Genomic DNA, 26,383 nt, shown 5'->3' with positions numbered 1-26,383 from the left:
AAATGAACAATATACTCGACAAGGGTTTGAATGTAAAGCTAACGAATGAAAATATTGTTGAATTCACTGAGACAGGTGCCGTGTATAAAGATGTAGAACTTCTGAACAAAAGAGCTAAGGGAAGAAGCAGAAACATGAACAAAGGGTGGAAACCTATAAAAATTTATGTCAATGATGGCTCAGGAGGTTACAAACATAAAGTATGCAGAAAGTTATAGAGTTTATGCACTCAAAGGTGAAAAGCCTTCATTTAAGAACAGCTATTCTAACCCATATCCTCAAAAGTTAACGATGGGGAAGTGGATGATATTGAATGACAGCAAAAAATAAACAGAAAATGGTGACAGAGATGCATGGAATTTGTTTACCATCAGTCAATTAAAGCATAAGATTTAAAACAATGTTGGTCGTTCCCATGGAATATTTTTGACTTTAATGGTATTAGTCATGATATGAATCTCAAGGTATGAACGAGGAGAGATGAGAGACTTATATGCTTCCCAATTTCTTCAAAGGTAATGTTATCCTGACTGTTTCCAAATGAGTTCAATGTCATAGCGTGAGAAACCTTGAAAGATAACGAAGTCAGTTATGAGACGTTTTATGTTTAAAGCAAGGAAACGCCATGTTTGCATAAGTATTGCTACAGTTAAATGGTAATGTCTGACTTTAGTAATGATGTTAGCTAATGGTGAGTCTGGTTTTGACACTAAACCTTTTCCGGCGAAGTCGTCACAAACGAGCAGAGTGTTTGAAGGATACTTTTTGAAGGGGTATTTTGAAAGTTTTGATAGAATGTAGTTTGTCAGTCGTTTCATATCGTAAACTCTCTGAGTACTGACGTAAGTGTGTTTGTCAATAATTCTTTCCATCTCTTCTGAAGTCTTTTGCATTCCTGACTGTATGAACTCTACGATGGTATAATATTTTCTCTTACGTCGAATGTAACGTTGAAGAAATTCAATGAGTTCGCTATCTGGAACTTTAACGACAGATGCTTGAACTTTACTCATGAATGTTTTCGCTGTTGAATCCATAGAGTCTGAAGTTGCTGATATAATGATTTGGTCATAATATGAATCTTGACCTAAACGCTCTGTTATGAGTATATGACGAATGAGGTTAAATGTCTTTCCTGACCCCATCTTTCCACAATAGAAATACACACCATTTGAACAGAATTCATAATCTTTGCTGAAAGGAAGAATAAGAGAAGAGTTAAGTTTGTCTGTAGTTTCATTCATGTCTTCATCTACGTCATGTATTAAATGCTTCATTTTATCTCCATTAAAAATGCAAGTCAGAAATATTCAGAACATAGCACCGAGTCTAACTGACAAGAGTATAAAGATATACTATGAACACGTTATGATGAAACCAACCAAAATTCAAGAAAGTCAGTATACTTATGAATATCCAAGACACTGGGTAGAGTATGTAGGAGGTGAGAAAGCTATTGAAATAAGACAAGTTAGAAGTATTCCAGCAGGAAGAACAATATTATTGAAGAACTTTAATGTTTTGAGATATAATGATGAAACAAAGAAGCAAGATAGTTTCCCTGTTGCTGTGTATGTGAACTTAGATACAGGAGATGACATGAAAGTTTTTAACACAAAGCTTCAAACGGTATTGAAAGAACAACTTATAGCAGAAGGACACCCATTACCTTCAGAAGTTACCATAGCATATAATTTTGAAACAAATGCAATAGATTTTAAAATCGTCTCTGCAAAGAAGTCAGGTTTTACATTTAATGAAGCAGATGTATATTCGAATGAAAACTTCAAAGCTATTGCATGGTTAGATAATGACGATTGCTTTAAGAAAATATTTAAATTCAGTGACTCAAAGATGTCAATAGATGACCTTCGTGGAATGTTACCATCGACGTTTACAGTTGAAGGTTCAGCAGGATTGCTTACAAGTTTTTCAATTGGTGGCATTTGGTCTCGTGAAAACATTGTTATAAAATCCAGTATAAGTGAATTTGCTGAAGAATCTATATTATGTCTTTCAAACTACATGTATTCGCCACCGAAGCATTATAGTATAACAAACTTTGTCAGTAAAGTTTAACATAAGACTTGTCGAACCTTCTTCAATGAAAGATGTTGTGCTACCTAAAGATGGAAAGGATGGACTCATTATTGAGATGATTTTAATTGCATATTAAATGAGCTTGTTCATGAAAGTCATTCATGATGAAATAACTGTTGTAGAAGATGTTAGCAATTGTTCAGACATTTTGAAGCGAATAGATGAGATAAGAAAGAAGTTAGATAGACCGCAAAGCGGTGAGGACGAAGCCCGTGAGAATGTTTATGTTTCATTGACTTTCTCCAGTAACGAGAACTTTTATGAGATAATATTGAAGAGAGATGATTTTAATATGGTGTAAATGGTAGCTTGGGCAGCTTTAGGCGCAATGGGAACAAAAGCATTAGCATTTGGAGCAAAAGCACTTGGAGCTTATGACGCAGTAAATAAAATGAGTGGAGGAAGGGTTTCAAAGACATTAGATGCAAATAAAGGAAAGATTGGAGGCTGGTTGCAAAGAAGTTAAGATTAAATAAAATAGGGCTCATAAATAAAGCATCCAATTTGGTTGCGACTGAGTCAGAAAATGCTTTAGGAAAGGACGATGAGTTTGCAAAACACGCAAAAGACTTTAATGACCAGATGAAAGGTGAAAAAATGCATTTAAATAGAGTCGATGGAACTAAAGAAAATGTTTCTTCTCCACCAGTAGTTCTTCCATATGGTCCCTATGGAATGTATGGAAACCCTTACGAAAGACCATTTGACCCATTGACTGGTGGAAGTAATTGGTATCATTATGGACGAAGAAGAAAGACAGTCAAGTTGGAGACGGACGTAAAGAAAGCAACTAAAAAGAAATCAAGGAAGAGAGTTATAAAGCAATGAATTCAAGTGGGTGAAAAACCGGGTGAAAAAAGAGGTGAGATTTCACCACTTCACCTAATTTATTTTTGTGCTATGTTTTCATACGCGTGAAGGTAGTGATATCATTTATTTTTTATTTTATTTTTATTTTATCTTTATGTAAATGACAGAACAAAAGCAACTCATTCGAATTCCACAGTATAACAAACATACATTTAAACATTTATTCTTCCTTCCTGAGCATAACATGTTCTTTCAAATACATCCGAGACCAGTTGACTTTTCATTGACTGTGTATAAAGATAGAAATAGTTATATCATTAAACCATACGATGACGAAGGTAAGTTATGTAAATTGTACGTTAAGAAGTTAGAGAAAGTTTATGGCTTCAAGTATGACTACAATAGGGTTAACACTGATGATGAAGATATTGAGGAAAATTTATGAGAACATTAGTGAAGTCGTTAGTGAGAACGATAGTGAGAACGTTTATTTTTTACATTAGTGAGTTCGTTAGTGAGGTGAAGTGGTTGGCAGCTTTGTAAATATTTAATGTTAAATTAGTGTTGTCGTTTGTGTTGTAAAATATACGTTAGCGGTTTTGTAAAGTGTCAAACCGTTATCTTGGATAAGGTGGAACGCAGTGCCGCCGTACCCAAGATAACCATACTAACTACATTCAAATGCAAATATGAAGATCACGATTTATACACAAGTTCAGAAATGGTTTCGAGTGATTCATTTGTTACAGGTACGATAAAAATTGATATCATCAATTTCCCAATTAGTTCACAAATTCATTTTGATTTTTATGCAATCGATGAATTAGGGACAAAATCAAATATTATTCAATAATTTGTTTTGATTGTTGAAACAAATCCTTCAGAGATATCCATCTATAAAAACAGATCAACATATTTCTTTCCAAATCAGAAAGTTATCATCCATGGACAAGTTAAAACTGATACAAATTTTAAGATATATTGCTCCCAAGACATGAAACGATTTGAGCAAATAACAAGAAATACATCTAAGAATGAATTCTCAAATGATCTCGGAACTCAACAACCAGGTTCGCACAATATCCAATTATATAGTATTGACTCCAATGAATATAGATCAAGTATTGTTAATCATAATTACATTGTTTATCCAAGCATTATTCAAACATGTAATCATTTTAAAAGAAAAAGTCATTTTTCATATTTTACACAAATTTTTATATCTTTAAAACGTTAATAATTCTAGCAAAATAGAAAATATCCGCAAAAACACACACTTTCTATCATTTTTTTATAATAATAAAATGATTATGACAGTTTTCTATCAATTGATCAGCACATTGCTATCGATTTTAGTAGGGATGCGACGGTTTTACGCCATGACCGTTTAAAAATAGAATAATACGCCATTTTTGGGGCCGAATAACAAAACAATATAAAATTATCGCCGTCCCTTTTTTTATTTTATTTTATTTTATTTTTTTATTATTATTATTTTTATTTTTATTTAAAGGTACAGACACTTTTTTTCTGACCGGATTTACGCCATATACTCAAGAGCATAGATTGCATATATACCATATATACTAAATGTGTCGTATGAAGAAAATTGGTCTTGCCAATTCTGTGATATATTAATCTAGAATTTAATTAGAAGATATAAGTTAATAATGCATATGCTAATGCTCTGCATCATTTTTGTAGCTTGAGTAATGCATAAATATATCATTCTTCAAAAGATTCTGTGAAATTTTGTTTCAATTTGTTAACAATAATGAAGTATCAGTAGTTATTTTTACAGAAATTCAATAACATATGGTGAATAACTAATAATAAATCCTAAATTTATGCTTGAAAAACGAGATCAGAAAATATTTCTTTAAAAAATTGATATTATCGTTTTATAGCAATCCTATCGTAATATGCTAATGTGTTGAATCTGATTTCTTAAGTAAAGTAGGCTCAAAAATGCTTTGAATACATGATATTGAATCGAAATACTCATTGTTAAAAGGAATGTATAACTTTTAGAGATAAAATTATAACCGAATCATCAAGTATACTCTAATCATATATAAAAATCTGTCTTTGCTTTAAGTTTAAATTCCAAAAAAATTTCAAAAAATGAAAAATAAAATGAAGAAATACAATTTTTATTACAAAATCCCAAAATTGTGATTTTTTTGGAAAAATGAATGTGTTTTATAATTGATGTTGATGCAAAATATTTCTTTATGTTCCTGAAAAACGTCGATATTTCTTGAATGCAAAATTTAATTTTTAAAAAACTAACAATTTCTTAACTAAAGAAGAACTATTTGTGGTCAAAATCCAAAAACAGATAGATTACCGAAAAAAATAAACATAAAATATTTATATTTATTAAATACAATTATTTCGAAGATACTACTTGAATTTTATGTAACTCAAAAGTAATCTTCTTCTTGTAGGAGTAAAACAAGTTGCAAGTAATAAAAATTCAGAATTTTAATTGCTGGTTGTGCGTTTGCACTAATATTTATTTGATAACTGTATGCCGTTAATTATGATAACAGCTAATTTACCAGTCAACTATTGGGTAATGTCGATTTTTGATGAAATGCAATCCGTTTCTAAAAATTGGCAAGACGGATTTTTTTCATTTTCTACGTACTTATGATATATTTGTATGTGATTCATCCCCATGATTTTCAAAGAGAAAGCGCGGTCTCAAAAATATTTTATAAATTTAATTTTTTATGGTAGAGATTTTCCGATAGGGTTATAAGTGTTTTCGAATTTTAGTAATCTTGGCTGATCAAATGATGAGAAAATTGATAGGTTGCAAAAAATCAAAATATGTTCTTTTTTGCAAAGTTTAGTTCATGCAACAAACATTGCATTCTCTTAAGAGTATGCTAATGCTTTGCTTGCTCTAAAATCTTGGTGATATTCAAAGGGTATTACGAGTTGTGAAGCTAACAAATGCCCTTGATTTTTAGAATTTAAGGTTAAAAGTGTCCGTACCTTTTTTTATTTTTATTTTTTTTTTAATTTTTTTTATTTTTTTTTATTTTTTTTATTTTTTTCCCCTTTCTCTTTTTCAACATTTTAGAAACTCTATTTTTTAATTTCTTTTGGAAATCAATACATTAATAGAAAAACTAGAATATATGATTCATAATCGCTATATATCTGTAATATAAACGCTTTCTGTTGTTGAAGCAATTGAAATTGAATTCGAACAAAACTTATTTTTTCTATTTCTTTGGTTGAAGCAGTTGAAATGGAATTTGTATAAGATAATTTCACTGATTTTATATCTGATGGTTCTTTATATGGTTTACTAAAATCATCAAAATGTTTAGTATATGTTTTAGGTCAAATATAATGTTTTGTTTTCTTAATGAGGAATTGAAATATATATATTAAACATTTTGATGATTTCCGTTGATTGTATTCCTAATGGAAGCAAACTGTTATCACCTGGTTTAATAACAATACGACATGGAGTATAATCTGCTATCAAATCAAATTCTGCAGAAGGAATTAAATCTGGTCCAAATCTTAACTTCGCTTCTACAGGTTTTGGATCAGTAAGATCTGTGTGAAAATATGTTCCAATTCCAACTGTTTCACTTTCGAAAGCTTGATGAGATGAAACAACTCTAATAACTGTAATTTGAATAATTTTTTCTGAAATGAACTGAAAAACTAGAACATATGATTCGTAAACACTATTTATCTGAGAAACAAATACTCCTTTAACAAAATTTTGATTTGGATTTTTTTAATAGAAATTCCAAGGTGTATGCTCTCAACTAAAGCAGATTTATTTGGTTGAAGTATTTGATTTGGAGGAGATTTTTGTTGTTAAAAAAAGTTATCATTGAAATCTCGTTTTTGTTTAATAGGAATTTGTGGAGGATCATATGAATTAGGTGGAGCATAAGGTTTCACTGATGGTATATATCTGATGGCTGTTCAAATTGTTGACCAAACTCATTAAAATCATCAAAATACTTAGAATTTGTTTTAGGTCGCATATGTATTTTTTTTTCGAAATATTATCATTAGCAAATGAGTTGTTCTTAGAATTATCTAAATTCTGCTTCAAGTTCACTAATCCTGTTTCGAGATTCTCTTAATTGAACAACCATCTTGTTGTAGAGATCTAGTATTCGCTGATAATCCTTTGTAACATGATTATATTCTTCTTGAAACTTCATTGCCATTGATGTTTTTGCTTCTGTCATAGATTCTTTTCCTGCAAGTATTTGTTCGAGTTGTGCAACACGTTCTTTCAGATTTTCATTAATTTTCATTGATTTGACGTTCACTTTCAAGTAAATTTTGAGTTTCATGAAGAGAATCTGAATAATGAGTATAAACTTCTCATTCAATTTCAATTTGTTGTCTGTATTCGATTATTTGGCGATTTTCTTTTCTTAAATTTGAATATTCTTTTTCCAATTTCTTAAGGCTCTAGTTCCACATGATTGTTGTATATAGTTAGAACGAGTGGATAATGAGGAGTAAAATATACCATTAGATTGTTTATACATCCACCATGTAAGAAATTTAAATAATATCTGATTTCGAAATTTTCGAATTTAACTATATTATAGTTTGAAAGATGATATATGTTAACTTTTCTATTTGATATATGACAAATAAAGATTTTTTGATAATTGATAATTTGAATTTTATAATTATAGATTTTGAAGCATAATGATATCATAAATGAATAAACATGTGGTTAATTATAACATTTTTATATGATTGGATTAGCTTCTTACCTTGGGATTAAGTTATTGAAAGTAAATAAAGGTCACTTTTATAATAATCAAGTTTAAGGTTCAAATTTTATTTATAAAATCGATTTGATTCAACATATTGGAAAGGAATTTTTTAGTCATTTCTTTTGGAAATTAATAAATTATAACTTATACTATTAAGTCATAAAATTTGTTCAAATTTTTATAATGCTTAAGGTAATGAAATTGTTGTTCAAAAATAGTCCAGCTCTATCGTCAAAAATCCTCTCAATTTGGAAAAAAATAACAAAAATTACAATATTGCAAACCTAATTCATCAATATACCTTTCACAGCTTGGTATACTGATAGTGTCGATAGAAACTATATAATTTTCCTAACAAAGTGACAGAGCGGAACTAAAAGTTTTTTCTTGGATGTTGAGATATCATTCAATTTTTTTGAATATACTTTTGAAAAATTGAATACTTACTTGTCGAAAAACCGTTTTGACAAACAATCTCAACTATAATATAATAGTTCATATTAAATTATATTCATATCAGATTTTACTTTTCATGTCTATTTATCTCATATAGAATTACAAGCTTTTAAAAATGCTAGTTTCGTGATGGTATTGTGAATCTAATTCCTCATTACTCATTTATATATAAAATTAATATAAGACATAATAATAAACATAAATAGCATGCTAACAAAGTGACAGAGCGGAACTAAAAGTTTTTTCTTCTTTGTCAAAATATGTCAATTTTTTCAGGTGGTAATATATACTTTAATAAAAATCGAAAGAAGCTAATGGTATTCAATGATAAAATATATCAAAAGAATATGTAGTAACATGTTTATTAATAATAAAATTATGGATCACTTATTATTAGATTTTGTCAAAAAGTAACTTTTTCATTTTTCTTTGTTGAAAAAATAACTCAATCAGAGAGAAGTAAAAGTCATGTTTACTAATATAAATAATATACTATATTAATATCCTACAACACGACAGAGCCCTTTTGTTTATAGGACGAATAATGCCGTTCAAAGTTGATAATAATGAAATTTACAAATAACGTTCTAGCAATGCTACACCCTACGTCATAATATAATATTATAGCTTATATTACACTAATATAATATCTTTAATTATAAGTCATGAAAACTCTTATTGATTGATATATTCAATTTTAAAAATTGAAAGGGTGGGACTGGAGCCTTAATCATTTTTTGTAATCTGTATAATTGGTCTGTAGATTCCATTTCGCTAACTGATCGAAGACAACTTTCAATATCAATGTCGATAATTTTACTTTTCTTCTGCTTTTTTGAAGAAACATTTGAAACATATTTGTCTTTGTTTCATAACATGAGAAAATGCAGGTAAAGAGTCAATCAAATGTTTAAAAATTGGGTATTATTGAATTTTGTGAAATTATTTTATTTATCGAATTTGCGATCTGAATCATATTGTGAATAATTCTTGTTCGAAACACAAGATTAGTCATTATCTTCAATGCTCTGATTAGTTTTCATTTGTCTTTGTTTGAGGAAAATTTGGAAAATTATTTATTGAATCAGTGATAAAATTGAATATGATGAAATATGAGACATAAAAAGAAAATGATTATGTTGGTAGCCGATTAAATATTGGGAGATGCAAAAATTTTTCATTTGGTTGAATTTTTTTATGTCATTTTCTTTTTCCAAATTATTTTCAATTTTAAATTTTGCTTCACAAAGTCCTGTAGAAAGAAGTGATAATTTGTTGTATAAACTGTTTGTTGGACTTTGTACTTCTACATTATCAGTTGTTTGTCCATCATAATCACTATTAATGATTGTAGCTAAACTTGGCGATGAATATAAATGAAATGTTTGTGTACAATTATTTTTTTTGATTGAACAAGATTCAAATGTAACTGTTGCTGAATGTAAATTAAAACATTTACTAGCATTGTTTCTAATGATATTACATAAATAAAATTGATGTGGACCACTATAACAAATACAAAAGCATTCATAGTATGCTTTGTTATCAATGAAAGATGATTGACTGATGTTGTATCTCTGATCTGAATAAATTTCAAGTGAAACATCATCATAACATTTGTTATTTGTTATGTTATTTCGTGAATAACTAAGATTTCCGTAATATAAATGATTAATTGAATATCCTTTATCTATTGAGTCTCCACAATCAAAGACTGTTGAATCTTCAAAAATGTTTTTGTTGTTTGTATTTGATATAAATGAATATAAAAATACCCCTTTACTATCTGATGTTTGTATAGATTTTGTGGCACATGTTTGATAGATAACACAACTTCCATACCAAGAAAAAACTGTAAAAGATGGAGTTTTTGTGCCATTGAATCCAGAAATAGAAATAAGAAGTTTTGTTTGATCATTGATGCTTATATTGACAACAACTTCTTGAAATCCATTGAATAAACATGTTGTAACATAATAATTTCCTACTTCCGTTGGATTTAATTTTGTATTTTCAGTGTGATTTTCAGTGATATTTGAATTGTCATAAAAATGTGTCCAAGTATCAAGATTTGGACCGGAATCCAAGAATAGTATCAATAAGTGTCTCATTTTCATATAATTCATAAAAATATTCGAAAGAATTAAGTCCGAAATTTCGTTTATCACACAAAAAATAGTCTTCTTTTAATAAGAGCATAATATTATTTAAGGATAAAGATTGTATAATTAAAATTACAATGTCATTATCTTTATCAAGTGATTAAATCCCTTGAAGTTGACAATCAAAACATTTTATGTCACTTTTTTGGTATTTTTTGGAAAAAATTTTGTTGGCATTTTTTTTAAAGGATTACAAGTATCGATGATTTCATTCATATTTTACACTTCAAACTCAATTAGAATACGATTGTAGTCATAATGATAATCTTCTCTGCGCAAGGGTCTCAAACGAATTCTAATAAAAGAGGAGAAGTTTTTAAATGCAAGTACAAAGCAGCATCTTCTAAACACACTTTAACAAACCATGAGAAATATATCGAGTTTAATTAGAAAGAATGAATTTAATTTTAATTTTTCATTGTTTAATAGTTTTTTTTTTTTTTTTCAACAATGATGTATATCTTGATAAACTTTATTGCATTGATATTTTCTCAAAAACAATAGCCAATCATTTTTATTATTGTATATTTTGCCGAAAACAGGAAATTTTTATTTTTTTATCATTTATTGACAAAATTTATTTTTCACACTCTTTCGCTCCTAATGAATTTTCACATTTTCACATAAAATCCTAATGAAACTAATGATGAGTTTAAAAATATTATTTGTGTTTTAAAAAAATATTTCATTGATGATGTCATATGCGGGAGGTGGTATTTTTGGACGTGAATATGAAAAGCAGAAATGATGAGAGCAGAGGAGCGGAGCGATTGGGTCTCAACTGAATGTTTTTTGGTTCACTCTAAAAATACCACGTCACATACTACTTCATTCATATTTAAAATCACTTAAGCAAAGCTTCCTTTGCAATATATTTGCTGTATTTTGAATTATTGTTTTTATGAAATTTCATAATTATCGGTATTGAATGTTTCATAAAAATTATGGTATATAACATGTTTATCTTTCATATGAAAATTTTAAGTTCCAATAAGAAAAATCCATTTCTTTGATATAATGTTCCAGCTATCTTCAGCTGGTCTAAAAAACATTAATGAAACTCAGTTTGTAACTATCAGATTCAATGATTCTGAGTATAAACTTGGGATAATCAGAGCTCAATTCCTTTCAACAAAGATTAAATCAGATACAACAGAATTTATTATACCAATTGCAGAGAAAAACAATAGCTTTTCATATGTTTTGAAGTTGTTGAATGGTGAGAAACTCGAAATTCCCGAAAATGTTAAAATTCACGTTGGCTCCATTGGAATGTTTCTTCAAAATGAAGAGTTAATAAATATTGCAAATACAGTTGACTTATATCCATCAAATGTTATTTCAATTTTAAAGCAAAAACTTGAATTTCATCTTAATATCACTCGAGAAATCGAATATATCGCCTCTCATCTCTTTGAAATGGAAGAAAGCGATATAAAACTTCTAGATGTTGATACACAGTACCTAATATTTAATTCTTCCTCTGCAAAAATAGAAAATGAAAGTTGGAGATTTGGCTTAATATCAGAACAAGTTAGAGATAATGGCGATCGATTCATAAAGCTTTACGAAACAGTAGACTTTACAAAACTTTTACCAAACGAAAAAGAAGAATTTCTTAATTTGGTACCTTTAGAGAAGTGTACACCATTACTATACCAGAAACTGATTTATGGATCTATCAAAGCAACTCCTGATAAGCAAGAAAAAGTCGAAATACCTAAAAAAGAAGAAAAATCATTAGGAAAAACGTTCAAGAATGAAATTGACGGATCATTAGATGGAATTATCAATTATTTAACTAAGAAGAACAACGGAAACGTGGCCGCAAAGAAAATTGTTGATGTTTCATCATCGAGTCAATTTATTCATTTTTCACCAGAAAATTTAGTTAATTACGATTCGAAGAATATGTTCCAGTCTCTCAATGAAGAAGGATCATGGGTTCAATTTGATTTCAAGAACCTTCAAATTGATGTTTCAGGTTATACAATCGTTACAAAAGAAGGAAACCAAAACGACCATCACTTGAAGTCTTGGGTTCTTGAGGCAAGTAACGATGGAAATACATGGACGATTCTTGACGAAGAGAAAAATAATGTTGACTTAAATGGTCCTTCACATAAAAAGACCTTCGAAGTCAGAAATCACGGATCATATTCGAAATTTAGAATCAGAATGACATCAGTTGCACATTCAGGTTATTGGGCTTTTGCTGCTTCAGCAATAGAATTCTTTGGTAATTTAATAGAATAAAGATTAGATAATTAAATAACCTCATTTAGCATATTTTATAACTACAACTGTTCCAGTTTGCTTTGATTTCATGAATGAATCTGCTTTCGATTTGATTCAATGAGTTTAAAAGCTTAGTTTTTACAGTAAAGCTTTCTTACCGACATATAGTCATTCTCTTCATTCCGATATTTTTCTGATTGGATGATAAATTCAAGAAATATTAGCGTCAAATTTGGAATTTTCGAATATTAATATAAAAAGCATAATATATGAAAGTAGATTATTTTAATTATCCTCATTACAATCACATAATTGATTTATCTTAGAAATCGTCATAGTTTTTTATGCTTTGTTGTAAATTTTACAGTCAAATAGAAAATTTGATTAAGCTACATGATCTAGTAATATTTATAGAAAACTAGGTTAAAAAATTTGAAAGATCACATTCAATTTGTAAATTATACTAAAATGCACAGCCTACTTAGTTAATTAATTATTATATAATTTTAATAACTCAATTGAATCACATTCAAAAGTGTCAAAAATTCAATAAAATTTAATGCAGAGCGAAAGTGAATTTCTCGTGCAAGCAGCTAAGGATTGGGTAAGCTCAATCTTCGGAGAAGATCTCGAAATGTCAAATGTAGTCTCAATTGCCAAATATCTCTCGTTATGTATCTTGGAACCAATTGAACCCAGATTCAGAAGGAAAAAGAGGCTACTTTATTTATGGATTGGCATACATTTTCCTGAATTACGTAAAACATTTACAGAGAAAGGTATCTGCATCAACTACGTTTCCGATGAAAAGAAATTTTCAATAAGATTCCTTCCACCACCTATACTTCAATTCGGAAATCGTCGAATTTAATACTCAACTTGTTGTTTAGTAAAATTTTCCGTAATGACTTTCACCTTTTCAATTGATTTCCCTTTTTTAACTATTTATTTAGCTATTTTTTAATTGAACCCAAGAATTTCTTCCATGGATTTCCATAGGTTCATAGTTTCTTTGAGGTTAATTTTATAATTTCTCATTTTATTTTTTCGGATTAATGATTACATAGTGGTAACTTCAATCTTTCCATCTTAATGTAATGTTTATGCGTTCCAAATAAATAAACTCTGTACTTTTTTACCGATGATGTTTCAATCAACAAGAAATTTAAACCTAAGAAGCTCCAAACTAAGAGTAAGCTTAAATTATGGAATATTAATCAATTCCCACTTGGTCACAAACTGAATCAAAGCTTCATTTCAGATTCAAATTTCTTATTTATCATTAAAAACATATAAAAAACTAGGTAAAATAACAAATAATAATAAACAAATTTACAAACATGGTATAGAAACAAATAAAGAAAAAGAAAAATATAAATTCAAGCCAATTGTTGCAACAAAAGTTGATTAATTTCAACTTTTGTTGGAATATTGCATTGGTAGATGACATCATTGAACAGCTTAGTTAAATTTGTAAGGTTCATGATGATAGCTTCAAGAGATTCGTTGAAAATAGCAGCCACTTCTACTAAACTTCCAATATAACCACAGTTTGTAGAAAAGGCACTTCTCATTTCAACGATATCTCCTTTATTTGTCAAAGAAGTCGGAACTTTCTTTGTTAACAAATGGAAACCATCAGTATTTACAAGGGAAAGAGCAATTTTAAGGTCTTCAATGTTGAATTCTCGGGCCGAATTTTCGTTATTATCTTTCTTTTGGCTGGAGAAGAAATCCTTACAAAGTTTAAACGCTTTATAGGTATTTCTATAAAGATCTAAGCCTTTACTGACCATCTCTTGATTTACAATTTTTTCATTTTTTATCGCTGTATTTATCGATGTGTTGGTTTTGAAAAGCTTTTGGAATGAAAAATCGATAGTTTTTGTGATTTCGCCCATTCCGGTTTCGTTAAACGATTGAGCTTCTTTCATAAATAATGTTAATTTTTCTGAGAGGGAGCACGACTGATCTATGATCATTATTATGTTTTTCCTTTTGTAATTTTCAGCGCTACCTTCTTTAGATTTAATTTGGAAGATGTAAGCTTCGATTGTTCTTACAAAATTTTCAAATGACTCTCTAAAAGAGCTAAAGCTCTTTGGAAAAGATGGTGGGAAGCAGTTGGATGGCATCTTAAACATTAATTCTTGATATTTGTCAACTATTGAGTTGTAAATATCAATTAAGTCTTTTAATTCCTTACAACGAATGGTTAAAATGTTTTTGGAAGATTGCGACTTCTTTTGTAGGTGTGTAGAAATCACAACATCCTCATTAATTGGAATTCTGCTACTTTCAGCAACCTTGTAAATGTTGAGATGCTTCATAAACAACAAATAATTTTTTTTCAATGACATTTTACAAATTATTTATTTAATCAAATATATCAGTCTTTGCAAAGTATAGATATTTGATTCAAATCAATTTGTTATCATTTAAAATATTTTTGTGATTTTAGAGATATATATTTGATATTATAGCATTTCTTAAAAATTCAATTTGAGTTCCATTATGAATAAATTGAAATTTGAATTCAGCGTTCTCATTTCAAAAGTACAAATTGTGAATTGAATGAAATTTTCATCCTATACATATTTTCGAATTTCAACAGTAGAGAAGCCATATATAATGTGATCATCTATTCAATATTTTTTTGTGAGTCATAAATTTAAATTGAATTTAGGATTGAATAAAAATGTTATCGCAATAATTTTTTAATGATTTTTTTGGAGTTAGAATTAGATAGATGAATGCAATTCAAACATAGATTTTTCTAATGAAAATGGCATAAAATAAATTTTTGTGAAGAATTTTGATCAGCCAATTTGATTTCTAAAATATGGGAACATTCACTTAAACTGTCTCATTGCGTCTAAATTCCACATCGAAAGATATAAAATTGATATCTAATAATCAAATTTTTTAAATTTAGCCCCACAAGATAGTAATTCATTGAGCAAAGCTTAATCAATTTTTCTGTTGCATGCTAAGATCAGTCATAATGTAAACCTCTCAATTTTATTGTCGTGGGAAGTATCTCAATTCCTTCAAAAAAATTGAAAAACTATTTAATTTTAAAAATATAATACTTTTAATTAGTTAATTAATTGGAGATATTTTTAAAAAATCACTTTTGATAATACTTTTGAGAACTTTAATTAAAAAAATATATTCAAAAATATCCAGGATATCAAGAGGGAATTGTTCCTTATGAGGTATATAGTTATGATGTATACCTCATAAGGAACAATTCCCTCCTTAAAACGAGAAAACTTGTTCGAAATTGTTTATCATTTCGAACAATTTTTCTCGTTTTTAATAGGAAACTAAAGGCTATGAGGCACTGATTATATATTAGTGCCTCATAGCCTTTAGTTTCTAATAGATAGCTGGGAAACTTTCTCCAAATGATAAGTTATTCAGAGAAAGTTTCCCAGCTATCAAGAGGGAATTGTTCCTTATGAGGTATATAGTTATGATGTATACCTCATAAGGAACAATTCCCTCCTTAAAATCGTAGACATTTTTATACTTATTAATCAACCATTCAAAATCATATTCCTCTGAAAAGTTATTTTATTAAAAATTTAGAATTTTAATAAATATAGAGTTTGAATTTCATACAATACCTATATATTTTCAATAATGGAATTTGAAAACCATTCTCAAAAGTTCTCAGAAAACCTTTTTTTCATTAATTTTAAGAAATCTGAGTATTAAATTAAGTGATAAATTCGTTTGACACTACTTTAATTTTTAAATTCAAAAAATTATATGTGCTTCTTAAAATGACTCAAAAAAATTTATTATAAAATAATATATAATATTAAAAATCCCACAACATTTTTACTTTACATAATCGTACTTCCTCGACGATTAATTTCCACTCAATTTCTATCGTTGACCGAACTTAGCATGCAACAATACTGCTATTGTCTCACATGTTTTGAGTGTATTTAAAAATAATGAATTTGCTTCATCGAACATAAAAAAAGTTACTTTTGTTTACCCACATCCAGATCCTTATTATGACAGGTAAGAAGTTGGTCTGGATCCAGGGGGATACTTCATTGAATTTTCGGGTGCACTAGGAACAAATAGCAAAGATCCTAGACCAAAGGTCATGAACTTGGTGAAAAAGGAGTATATACCTCTGGAATAATAAAAATTAAAGATTATACTACATTTTTATCTTTTTAGGTGGAACAAATGGATACATTGGTGGATAACGTGTAGAGAAAGGGATATTATGCAAAAATGGTGGAAATGGTGGCTGTGTCACAGATATATGGACGATTAATGGCGAATGTAATTCAAATCAATCTTTAAATTCAAGAATTTTAGTTGCTGGTGGAGGCGGAGGCTTTGCAGCTATCAGAAACTGCTATTTTGATAATAATTGGCAAATGGAATGTGTTGAAAGAAATCTTGAAAGAATTATAAATAACAAATCCGATCGGATTTTCAATGGAAATGTCGGTTATGATGTCAATGGGAGCTCCAGCGGTTTTGGAAGTATAATTGGTGATGTCGAATCCTATGAACAATTTATGAAAGGGAGAGATAGAGAAAATGGCAGTTTTTGGATTGGTGGAAATGGAGGTGATCTTTATGACTGTTCTCAAAAGTTTGATGAATACAATCCAAACAGGAGGTGATGTTGGAGCAGGATCTGGTTATTGGGGATCAAGAGGAGGTCCAGGGAGAGGTGAAAGTGGATTTATTTAAGCATCATTTGTTTCAGGACGAATGATCAGCGGTCTTAAACCAATGCCCTCATATAAATCATTTGGTTACATGAATGGAAATTCTGGAAATGGTGCTGCAAGAATATCACTATTAAATATTTTCCCTGACTTTCAAATTAAACCATATCTCATCTTTTTAAAATAAGCATTCTTTGCAATGTAAGTTATGTTTTATCAAAGAATTGAAATTTGAAACATTTGATTAAAATATCAAACATAATGAAACATTATTTAGCTGTGTGATTTAATCAGAACAGTCCATTAACAAATTTGACTGAGTTTATTTTGCATTATTAACCTTAGAACAAATGAATTTTAATTGAATTCATAAGTGAAATTCCATGAAAAGTGACAAAAATAAGTTTTTGATGATAATAAATAGTTATTGGTCAAATTCCTCAAAGAATTTGATCAAGTCTGGGAAGATTACTTTCCAGGCTCGAATCAAGATGAAACACAGACAGAGGACAAACAAATCACAGGTAAGTCTGGTTCATTTCTAGTTAAAAATGTATTCTTGTCAACAAAAGGAGGAAATGTAATCAAACTTACTAATAATGATAACAATAAGCTCCTTTGTCACTCAACAACTTTCAATGAAATAAAAAATGGATATTGCATTTATCAAAAACTTGGACAAGTTGTTATGTATCATATTTGTTCAATAAATGCTGAAAAAAGTTCGGACTTTGCATGCACATATTCTTATTGCACCAAAAATTCAGCATTCAAAAATTACATGTTTGAATCATCATTAGTTGGATATAAATCAAATGAAGGATTTAAACAAGAAGCAGCTGATATATTAATTTCCAATGTTAATATTTCTAAATGTCAATGCAATTATAATGTTCTTGGTGTTTTATCTTATGAAGCTACACAGTTTCAATCCAAAGTTAAGTACATTTTCGGATAATATAGCTTCACAAGAAAGAGGATTACTTAGCTTAAATGCTAAAGTTGAAAATTGTAATTTTGTGAATAATAAATTGAATGCAGGATCTTTAAGTGGAATTATTTTCACTGAAGGTAGTATCACTGTAAACAACTGTTCATTTGTTTCAAATAAATGCCCATATCTATTTTATAATAGGAATGGTGTAACTTTATCAGTAACAAATGTCAAATTGTTTCAAAATGATATTTCATCATCAACTACCTATGGAAATGTAAATCCACTTCAGACAACAAATGATTTTGAAATAATTTTGAGTCACTTTTCATCTTATCTTTGTCAAGCAAAAAATCCACTAAAAAATCTAATTAACTTTGAAAACAAACCAAAAAGTTTTTTGGAAGAATTTCGTGAAGATGTCCCTTATTTTATTCTGCATCTTTTTTCGAGTGATATCGATAAAAGGATTGAGAACAATCAATACCGCAAACGACCTCGAGAATTTGAAATTTATCAAGGATTACAATTCAAATAAAAGTCTTCATTTTTACTCTAATTTTTTTTTCTCTATCCAAATTTTTCAATCAAATTGAAACAAACTTTCGCAATTATGCGAATCATACCAAATGTTTGCAAAATTGAAAGATTTCAGATAAAAGCTTTTGAATTGTTCAAATCTGTCAAATTTGTCACTTTTATTCATGAAGCTGCAGTAAATCTCCAATTTCTTATTCTTACAGTGAATCAATTGTTACTTATCCTTCTCAAAATGGAGATGGTTTTCTACGGAAAGTATTAAATTCAAATTCACTCTTTAACAATAAATTTTTTAAAATTTATGCTTCTAAAGAAGGATATCCAAATTTAAATAAATATGAATTATATAAACTTGAAAATGGTTTTGATGGTGACACGAAAACTTTTTTCTTCACAGAACAAGTGTATAATTTTATCGAATTTCAATTTCATGGACTGTTCAACTATTCAGGTTTAGTAATTCATGGAATTGGTCCTCCAGAACCTACATGTTTTGATGTTTTAGGATCGAAAGACAATAAAAATTATGAAATTATTGCAACATATAATTTGACAAAATTAAACAAACCCATTGGTAATAAAAGAGTTCTTTTTCCTATTATTCAAAATGAATATTATCGAAGAATTAAAATATATTCATATGAAGATAGCAATCACAATTCATATGGAAGTTTAGGCTTCTATGGATTAGATATTTTTGGAACATTTTTGGGTATTGAATTCCAAAGCTGTCCTATTTCTAACCATTTGATGAATAATTTTATTTACTTTGTGTTTTTAATAGTAAATAATTGATTTAGTTATCATTTTTCAATGAAATATAATCGTTTTTTGACAATATATATATATATGTCAATTAAATAACATAATTATTTTAACCATACATTTTATTAAGCGCATTAATGGGAAACAAGCGAAAAATAGATTTTAATATTTAGTATATCTGTTAATGCTTTATTCAGAAACGATGATAACTAAAAACAAGCACAATTCCTTTAAATTAAAAGATATTTTATTAAAACAAGAATTATTTAGCATTATGATATATACATTAATATGAAAACAGAGAAAAGTGAGAATCCAAGATTATTATGATTGCATTTAAAGGAAACAACGCAATCATCAATAATAGATATCCTTGCTGCACCATTTCCAGAAATGCCATTCATGTATTGAAATGATTTATATGATGGCATTTGTTTGAAACCGCTGATCATTCGTCCTGAAACAAATGATGCTGAAATGTATCCACTTCCCCCTCCTCCTGGACCTCCTCTTGATCCCCAATAACCAGATCCTGCACCTCCACCGTAATATCCACCTCCCCCACCACCTCCTGTGTTCGGATTATAAGGGTAAGGATAAGGCGGCTTGTCATAAAGATCTCCACCATTTCCACCGATCCCAAAAGTGCCATTCCCACCATCTCTTCCTTTCATAAATTGTTCATAAGTTTTAATATCACCATCTTTGACACCATATCCATTAGAGCTTCCAAAAAAGCCAAAACCGCCATTTCCACTGAAATTACTTTTGACAACATTCTCAATTTCTCTTTCTGGATTTCCTTCAACACCGTCAACTTGCCAATTATTGTAATAATGTTGCATGCTAAGTTCGGTCAACGATAGAAATTGAGTGGAAATTAATCGTCGAGGAAGTACGATTATGTAAAGTAAAAAATGTTGTGGGATTTTTAATATTATATATTATTTTATAATAAATTTTTTTGAGTCATTTTAAGAAGCACATATAATTTTTTGAATTTAAAAATTAAAGTAGTGTCAAACGAATTTATCACTTAATTTAATACTCAGATTTCTTAAAATTAATGAAAAAAAGGTTTTCTGAGAACTTTTGAGAATGGTTTTCAAATTCCATTATTGAAAATATATAGGTATTGTATGAAATTCAAACTCTATATTTATTAAAATTCTAAATTTTTAATAAAATAACTTTTCAGAGGAATATGATTTTGAATGGTTGATTAATAAGTATAAAAATGTCTACGATTTTAAGGAGGGAATTGTTCCTTATGAGGTATACATCATAACTATATACCTCATAAGGAACAATTCCCTCTTGATAGCTGGGAAACTTTCTCTGAATAACTTATCATTTGGAGAAAGTTTCCCAGCTATCTATTAGAAACTAAAGGCTATGAGGCACTAATATATAATCAGTGCCTCATAGCCTTTAGTTTCCTATTAAAAACGAGAAAAATTGTTCGAAATGATAAACAATTTCGAACAAGTTTTCTCGTTTTAAGGAGGGAATTGTTCCTTATGAGGTATACATCATAACTATATACCTCATAAGGAACAATTCCCTCTTGATATCCTGGATATTTTTGAATATATTTTTTTAATTAAAGTTCTCAAAAGTATTATCAAAAGTGATTTTTTAAAAATATCTCCAATTAATTAACTAATTAAAAGTATTATATTTTTAAAATTAAATAGTTTTTCAATTTTTTTGAAGGAATTGAGATACTTCCCACGACAATAAAATTGAGAGGTTTACATTATGACTGATCTTAGCATGCAACAATAATAGCAGTAGCCAACTGCAGCAAAGCCTCCTCCACCACCTGCAACTAATATTCTTGAATTTAGAGATTCTGTGGAGTTCCATTTGCCATCAATTGTTCTAATGTCTGTCGCTCCACCTCCATTTCCACCATCATTGCAGTATGAGCCTTTACCACCATGACCTCCGCCATTATACCCGTTTGTTCCACCCAAAAAGATGAAAAAAGTTTTTTTCTCATTAATTCTTATTTTCCCGGAAGTATATCCTCCTTTTCCACCAAGTTCATGTCCTTGAGATCTCGGATCTTTGCTACTTTCTCCTTGTGCACCCCATAATTCAAATAAATAGAAACCAGGATGTAATTCAACTTTGTATCTCGATGAACTTTCGTTTGATTCTACGAAAGTAAATAATGCAGTCTTCTGTTCAAACGATACATTCTCATATTGTCCAGTAAAATTCAAAAATTAGCTACCTATTTTTACCAATCTTCCTACTCTATAGACAATCCTAATTTTTAAGGGGGAAACACTTCATCTTCACAATTTTTAGCAAATCGGAAATCATTGGAAATAGAAACATAAATGAGATTATATTCATTGGATTGAAAGATTGTTTAAATGAATGACATTGAAAAATGTTATCTTCAGTGAGAAGAGTTTTGCATTCGATGAGTGGACATGAAACTTTCTCCTATATAATTTTTTACATGAACAGCAAATTCATTTGGAATTTTACCATTTAGATCAATATTTTTTTTACACGCAAAACATTTGGAGGTGGTGGCCAAGGATGGGGAAATCCATACTCTTTCATACCATCATCTGGTGGATGTATGAGTTTTGTTTCATTGAATTCACCAGTTAGTATCCATAATTTCGGTACCAAGGGTCTACGCCCCTCGGAACCAAAATTATTGGATTTGACAAAAACCGTTTGACACGTAAAATACATTTGACATTTACAAAAAATAAAAAAATTAAAAAAAATAAACTTAAAAATAAACGTTAAAATTTTTGACACTTTACAAAATAAAAAATAATTTTTGAAAAAATAAACTTAAAAATTAACGTTAAAATTTTTTTATTTATTTTTTTTATCATAGATTTTAACACCCAGAGTAAAAAAATAATTTTTTAAAATAAATTAACTCAAAAATTTTTTAATTTCTGTATATACTAAATTTTTCATAAATGATAAAATTAATTTTAGGGTATATCTAACCCGATATCTAACCTCATTTCTAACCTTGTGAATTTTCTTATAAAGTTGCGATAGTTGAATTCAGTAACTGAGCCTCAAGGAAGAAAACATCCTTTCCGTCTTCGGGTAATACAACGGGGTATTTATGATCGTGTGTAGAATACATATCAATCCAAAACTCTTTATTATTTCCTGATAACTTATAATATTTAATATTTGTTAATGGTGATCTAGTATGTCCATAAATTCATTTTCAACCCCTTTAGCGATATTTGAATATAAATGACTTGTTTTCTGTCCCATACATTATATTTATTATTGGTAATAATACTGTTCGTTCTTCTCCGGTTTATAATTAAATACATTCATGAAGTCTTCATTATACTGAGAAATTTTAAAACCTATCCTAAAATCACTTTGTCTCTTTTCTGCTATTTCATTAAACGGTGAGTATATAACAAATGTGCATGTATGTGAATCATCTATTTGTTCAATAAATTCATAATGAAAGTCTATAATTTGTGGTTGAATTCCTTCTTCTTTTAATTTATCAAGATACACATTTAATCTTAAAGCGTTTTTGTTAAATTTCTTTTCGAAAATTTCGTTAAAATCACTCATGCATTCATATAATGTTGTGTCGTCTTTGAAATATTTATATATGTGAATAGTTTGCTTAAATTCTTGAGTTTCGTTTATAACAACAACTTCGAGCTCAAATTCAACCTTTCTAAATCCTCGTGTTATATACATACTTGATAAACCAATATATTTTTCGTTTATATTAACAGACCAGTCAATAGGTAATTTAAATGTGATTCTATTTCCATTTATTTTAACATTTTCGTCTTCAGAACTAAAAGCAACTGTTAAAGGTACTTGTCTATACATTTATTACAAACAAAAATATATCATTTATTCTTTCTTCTCGATGGATTCAGCCTTTTCCTTTTCCGCCTTTTCTTTAGCCTCACGTTCTCTTTTTGCTTTCATTCGCGGGTTCTTCTCTCTTCCTGCAGCTAATGCGGCTAACTGCTTTTCACTTAATTTCCTTTTTGGTTTTTGTGGTTTTTCTTCGGCCTTTGATGTCTTTAGTTCTGTTAATATCTGCTCACAAATTTCTTTTTTGATGGCTTCAATATCTAATCCCTGACTCATTTGATTACCGATAAAAAATTCAAAATTTAAAAATTTTATTTGAATTAAATATGAGCCTATCAAAATCTGAGAGACAATCGATTATATTAAATGATGCAAGAGGAATTCAGCATCCATTATATTATGTATCAACAAGTAAAGATGGAAAAATTTATGTAAGAAAAAGACGAGTTCCATTAACGAATTCAGAAACTGATAAAATAGATATTAAACCTCCTCCATCTGAAACTGTCCCGTACCGAAATGCATCACTAGAAAAGTGACAAAAAGTGACACTTACTCTTATTTTGCGCGGCAATTTTTCTAAGTTATTTTGTTAAGCTAAATGTGTTATATATCAAATCAGCTTTATAAATATTATAGAAAAGTTTATTTTTATTTTTATTTTTAATTATTATTATTTTTTAAATTAAAAGAAAACATTAGAATTATATGGATATATTTAAATTAATTATAAAAATAAAATTGAATATATTGAAGTTTGAGTTTATAGGTATATACAAATTTTAGAGGCATTTTGGCTGAGAACTATGGTCTGCGAGGTACATAGATAGAATCAGTACCTCGCAGACTATAGTTCTCTATATGGCGCCGAAAATTTTTGGTGAAATGTCGTCGCATTTCACCAAAAATTTTTCGGTGCCATAGGAAGAATTGGAGGGTGTGAGATACTATTACATGCTATAGTACTCACACCCTCCAATTCTTAGCCAAAACGGCTAAAAAATGCTCACAATTGTTGAAATTGTGAGCAATTTTCAGCCATTTTGGCTGAGAACTATGGTCTGCGAGGTACATGGATAGAATCAGTACCTCGCAGACTATAGTTCTCTATATGGCGCCCAAAAAAATTTATGATTGTTTTTTATCAAATCTTATCCATATTATTCTATTAATGTTAATTATATTTTATCAATTATATTTTTTAAATAATAAACACAAAATCCACTAATTTAAAATTGGCGCCAAATGTCACTTTTGCTAGTGATGCATTTCGGTATGATATATCCTCCATCTGAAACGAAATCAGAACCTAAACCAGGACCTTCGGTCTTGGCGCAGAGCGCCGAAATAAAATCAGAACCTAAACCAGAACCTAAACCCGATGTACTTTCGATAACGAATCAAGAATTAATAGCTAAATTTGTAAATTTCATTGAAAAGCAAACGGAATCAAAAAATCCAGACCCACCAATAAAAGAACAGGAAACCAAAATTAATGAAGAGTTTGTTAAAAACGTAAAACATGAAATTATTGAACAAAAGAAACAAATTCCTCAACTAAGAAGAAGAGTTAGAATATTAAACTAAATAAATATTTTTATCTAACATAAAACATGCAAAACGAACAGCTTAACGAATTTACACCAGCTGAACATATCCATCAAATTCGTTCATATTTTGATGTAATCGATAATGCAATTAATATTGGTGATACTAATAGAAGATATATCGATGCAAAAATTCCATCACAACCAGGAAGCGCAAAGGATCATAACTGGGTCACATTCAATTTATCTCCGCCAGGTGAAAATATGCTAGACCTTTATAACACATTCCTTACAACTACCTATAAAAGTAAATATATCATTGATAATGCTATTACTGGCTCATCAATTCCAAATACTAATTCTCCAGGTTTCTTTGGCGTTTTTGATGAATCAATTTACACCATTAGCGCTTATCAGTTATTAGCAAATGGAAGAGTTATTTATAGTCAGGATAACGCAAGAGAAGAAGCATATATCATTTCTAATTCACAGACTACAGAACAAATAAAGAAAGTTGATGTTTTCTCAAAAACGAGACATAAAGATGTATGGAAACGTTCTGGAACAGTTCGAACAGGTCAAATTATCTCAGGACCTTTAGCTGCAGGAGCTGAAATTAATTTTGACATTAAAATAAAGATTCCATGTCGTAAATTCCTTATTCTAGAAGTTATTAGATTTATTCCTGCTTTTGCAGGCAACATTCAGTTAAAGGTTAAATTTAGTAGCGATGCATTCCAGGTAACAGCACTGCCGGTAGAAGATATTTTAGCTCATAATCCTTCTTTAATCAGTCAGGTAAAAGATAATTATGACCCACCAACTAATAAATTTGTTCCATGGAATGAACCATTCAATATGATAACAGCAGTTTCTAAATCAAATGGTGAAATTACTGTTTCAACAGTTGAACAAAGATTAACGAAGAAATCAGCTGAATTCATTGATTGCTTCATTCATCCTAAAGCATTTTCACTCGATCCAAATATTTACACTGAATTAGTCGATCATTATACATCACAAGCTTTATGTTTTCCAATTAAAGTAATGGACTGGATTCCTATGGACGGTTCGTTCAGTAAAGGTTCACCATCAGCAACTTTCACAGCAGCTTATACACCAATTAACGTTAAAAGCATTTGGGCTTTATTTAGGAAGAATGATAATTATATCGTGAATTTCGAAAATCCTCAATTTGAAACCCTTCAATTATCAATGGGCGCTTATGGAAGTATGCCAGCTGAACCCGAAAGCTCTTATGGTCCTGTGTTCTATGAAATGGTTGCTAATGCATGCAATACAAATAACGATATGATAGGATTTAATGAAGATGTGATGAGGTCGTTAATTGATGATGGAAGCGTTAAACATTTATATGATCGATAACACTCATTTCCTCTGTGGATTCCCGACTGAAACTGATTTCACATTTCAACAGGGTCAAACATCAACGGCACCAATTACATATAAATTAGGTGTTAAAGCTGAT

The 26,383-nt window shown here is 29.2% G+C and overlaps 6 protein-coding genes and 1 pseudogene across 7 annotated transcripts, besides 3 other annotated features; 3 read left to right on the top strand and 4 right to left on the bottom strand.

Moving 5' to 3' along the window:
- Window positions 1–3,583: part of a mobile genetic element that runs on past the window's edge.
- Window positions 3,584–6,986: 3,403 nt separating this feature from the next.
- On the bottom strand, window positions 6,987–7,214 carry TVAGG3_0642080 (uncharacterized protein; the record flags this gene model as incomplete). The annotated part of the gene is made up of 1 exon (XM_001311492.1): window positions 6,987–7,214. The coding sequence occupies one exon, from the start codon at window positions 7,212–7,214 to the stop codon at window positions 6,987–6,989; it is 228 nt and encodes a 75-aa protein (XP_001311493.1).
- Window positions 7,215–7,370: 156 nt separating this feature from the next.
- Window positions 7,371–8,873: a mobile genetic element.
- A 2,453-nt stretch (window positions 8,874–11,326) lies between these two features.
- TVAGG3_0642060 (protein ubiquitination) lies at window positions 11,327–12,580 on the top strand (the record flags this gene model as incomplete). The annotated part of the gene is made up of 1 exon (XM_001311493.2): window positions 11,327–12,565. One exon carries the CDS (start codon window positions 11,327–11,329, stop codon window positions 12,563–12,565), a length of 1,239 nt encoding a protein of 412 aa, XP_001311494.1.
- A 521-nt stretch (window positions 12,581–13,101) lies between these two features.
- TVAGG3_0642050 (uncharacterized protein) lies at window positions 13,102–13,470 on the top strand (the record flags this gene model as incomplete). The annotated part of the gene is made up of 1 exon (XM_001311494.1): window positions 13,107–13,418. One exon carries the CDS (start codon window positions 13,107–13,109, stop codon window positions 13,416–13,418), a length of 312 nt encoding a protein of 103 aa, XP_001311495.1.
- A 456-nt stretch (window positions 13,471–13,926) lies between these two features.
- Window positions 13,927–14,877, bottom strand: TVAGG3_0642040 (uncharacterized protein; the record flags this gene model as incomplete). Its single annotated transcript, XM_001311495.1, has 1 exon — window positions 13,927–14,877. The coding sequence occupies one exon, from the start codon at window positions 14,875–14,877 to the stop codon at window positions 13,927–13,929; it is 951 nt and encodes a 316-aa protein (XP_001311496.1).
- Window positions 14,878–19,767: 4,890 nt separating this feature from the next.
- TVAGG3_0642030 (glycine-rich protein family) lies at window positions 19,768–20,340 on the bottom strand (the record flags this gene model as incomplete). The annotated part of the gene is made up of 1 exon (XM_001311496.1): window positions 19,768–20,340. The coding sequence occupies one exon, from the start codon at window positions 20,338–20,340 to the stop codon at window positions 19,768–19,770; it is 573 nt and encodes a 190-aa protein (XP_001311497.1).
- A 2,186-nt stretch (window positions 20,341–22,526) lies between these two features.
- Window positions 22,527–26,383: part of a mobile genetic element that runs on past the window's edge.
- Window positions 22,772–23,356, bottom strand: TVAGG3_0642020 (annotated as a pseudogene). Its single transcript has one exon. A coding segment is annotated over exon 1 (585 nt).
- TVAGG3_0642010 (uncharacterized protein) lies at window positions 24,961–25,800 on the top strand (the record flags this gene model as incomplete). The annotated part of the gene is made up of 1 exon (XM_051241298.1): window positions 24,961–25,800. A coding segment is annotated over one exon (840 nt), but the record flags the coding sequence as incomplete, so codon positions are not given.

This window comes from Trichomonas vaginalis, chromosome III, assembly GCF_026262505.1.
Source record: "Trichomonas vaginalis G3 chromosome III, whole genome shotgun sequence".
Classification (NCBI taxonomy): Eukaryota; Parabasalia; order Trichomonadida; family Trichomonadidae; genus Trichomonas; species Trichomonas vaginalis.
The sequence above is the reverse complement of the archived record's forward strand: the minus strand, read 5'-3'. Positions and strand labels throughout refer to the sequence as shown.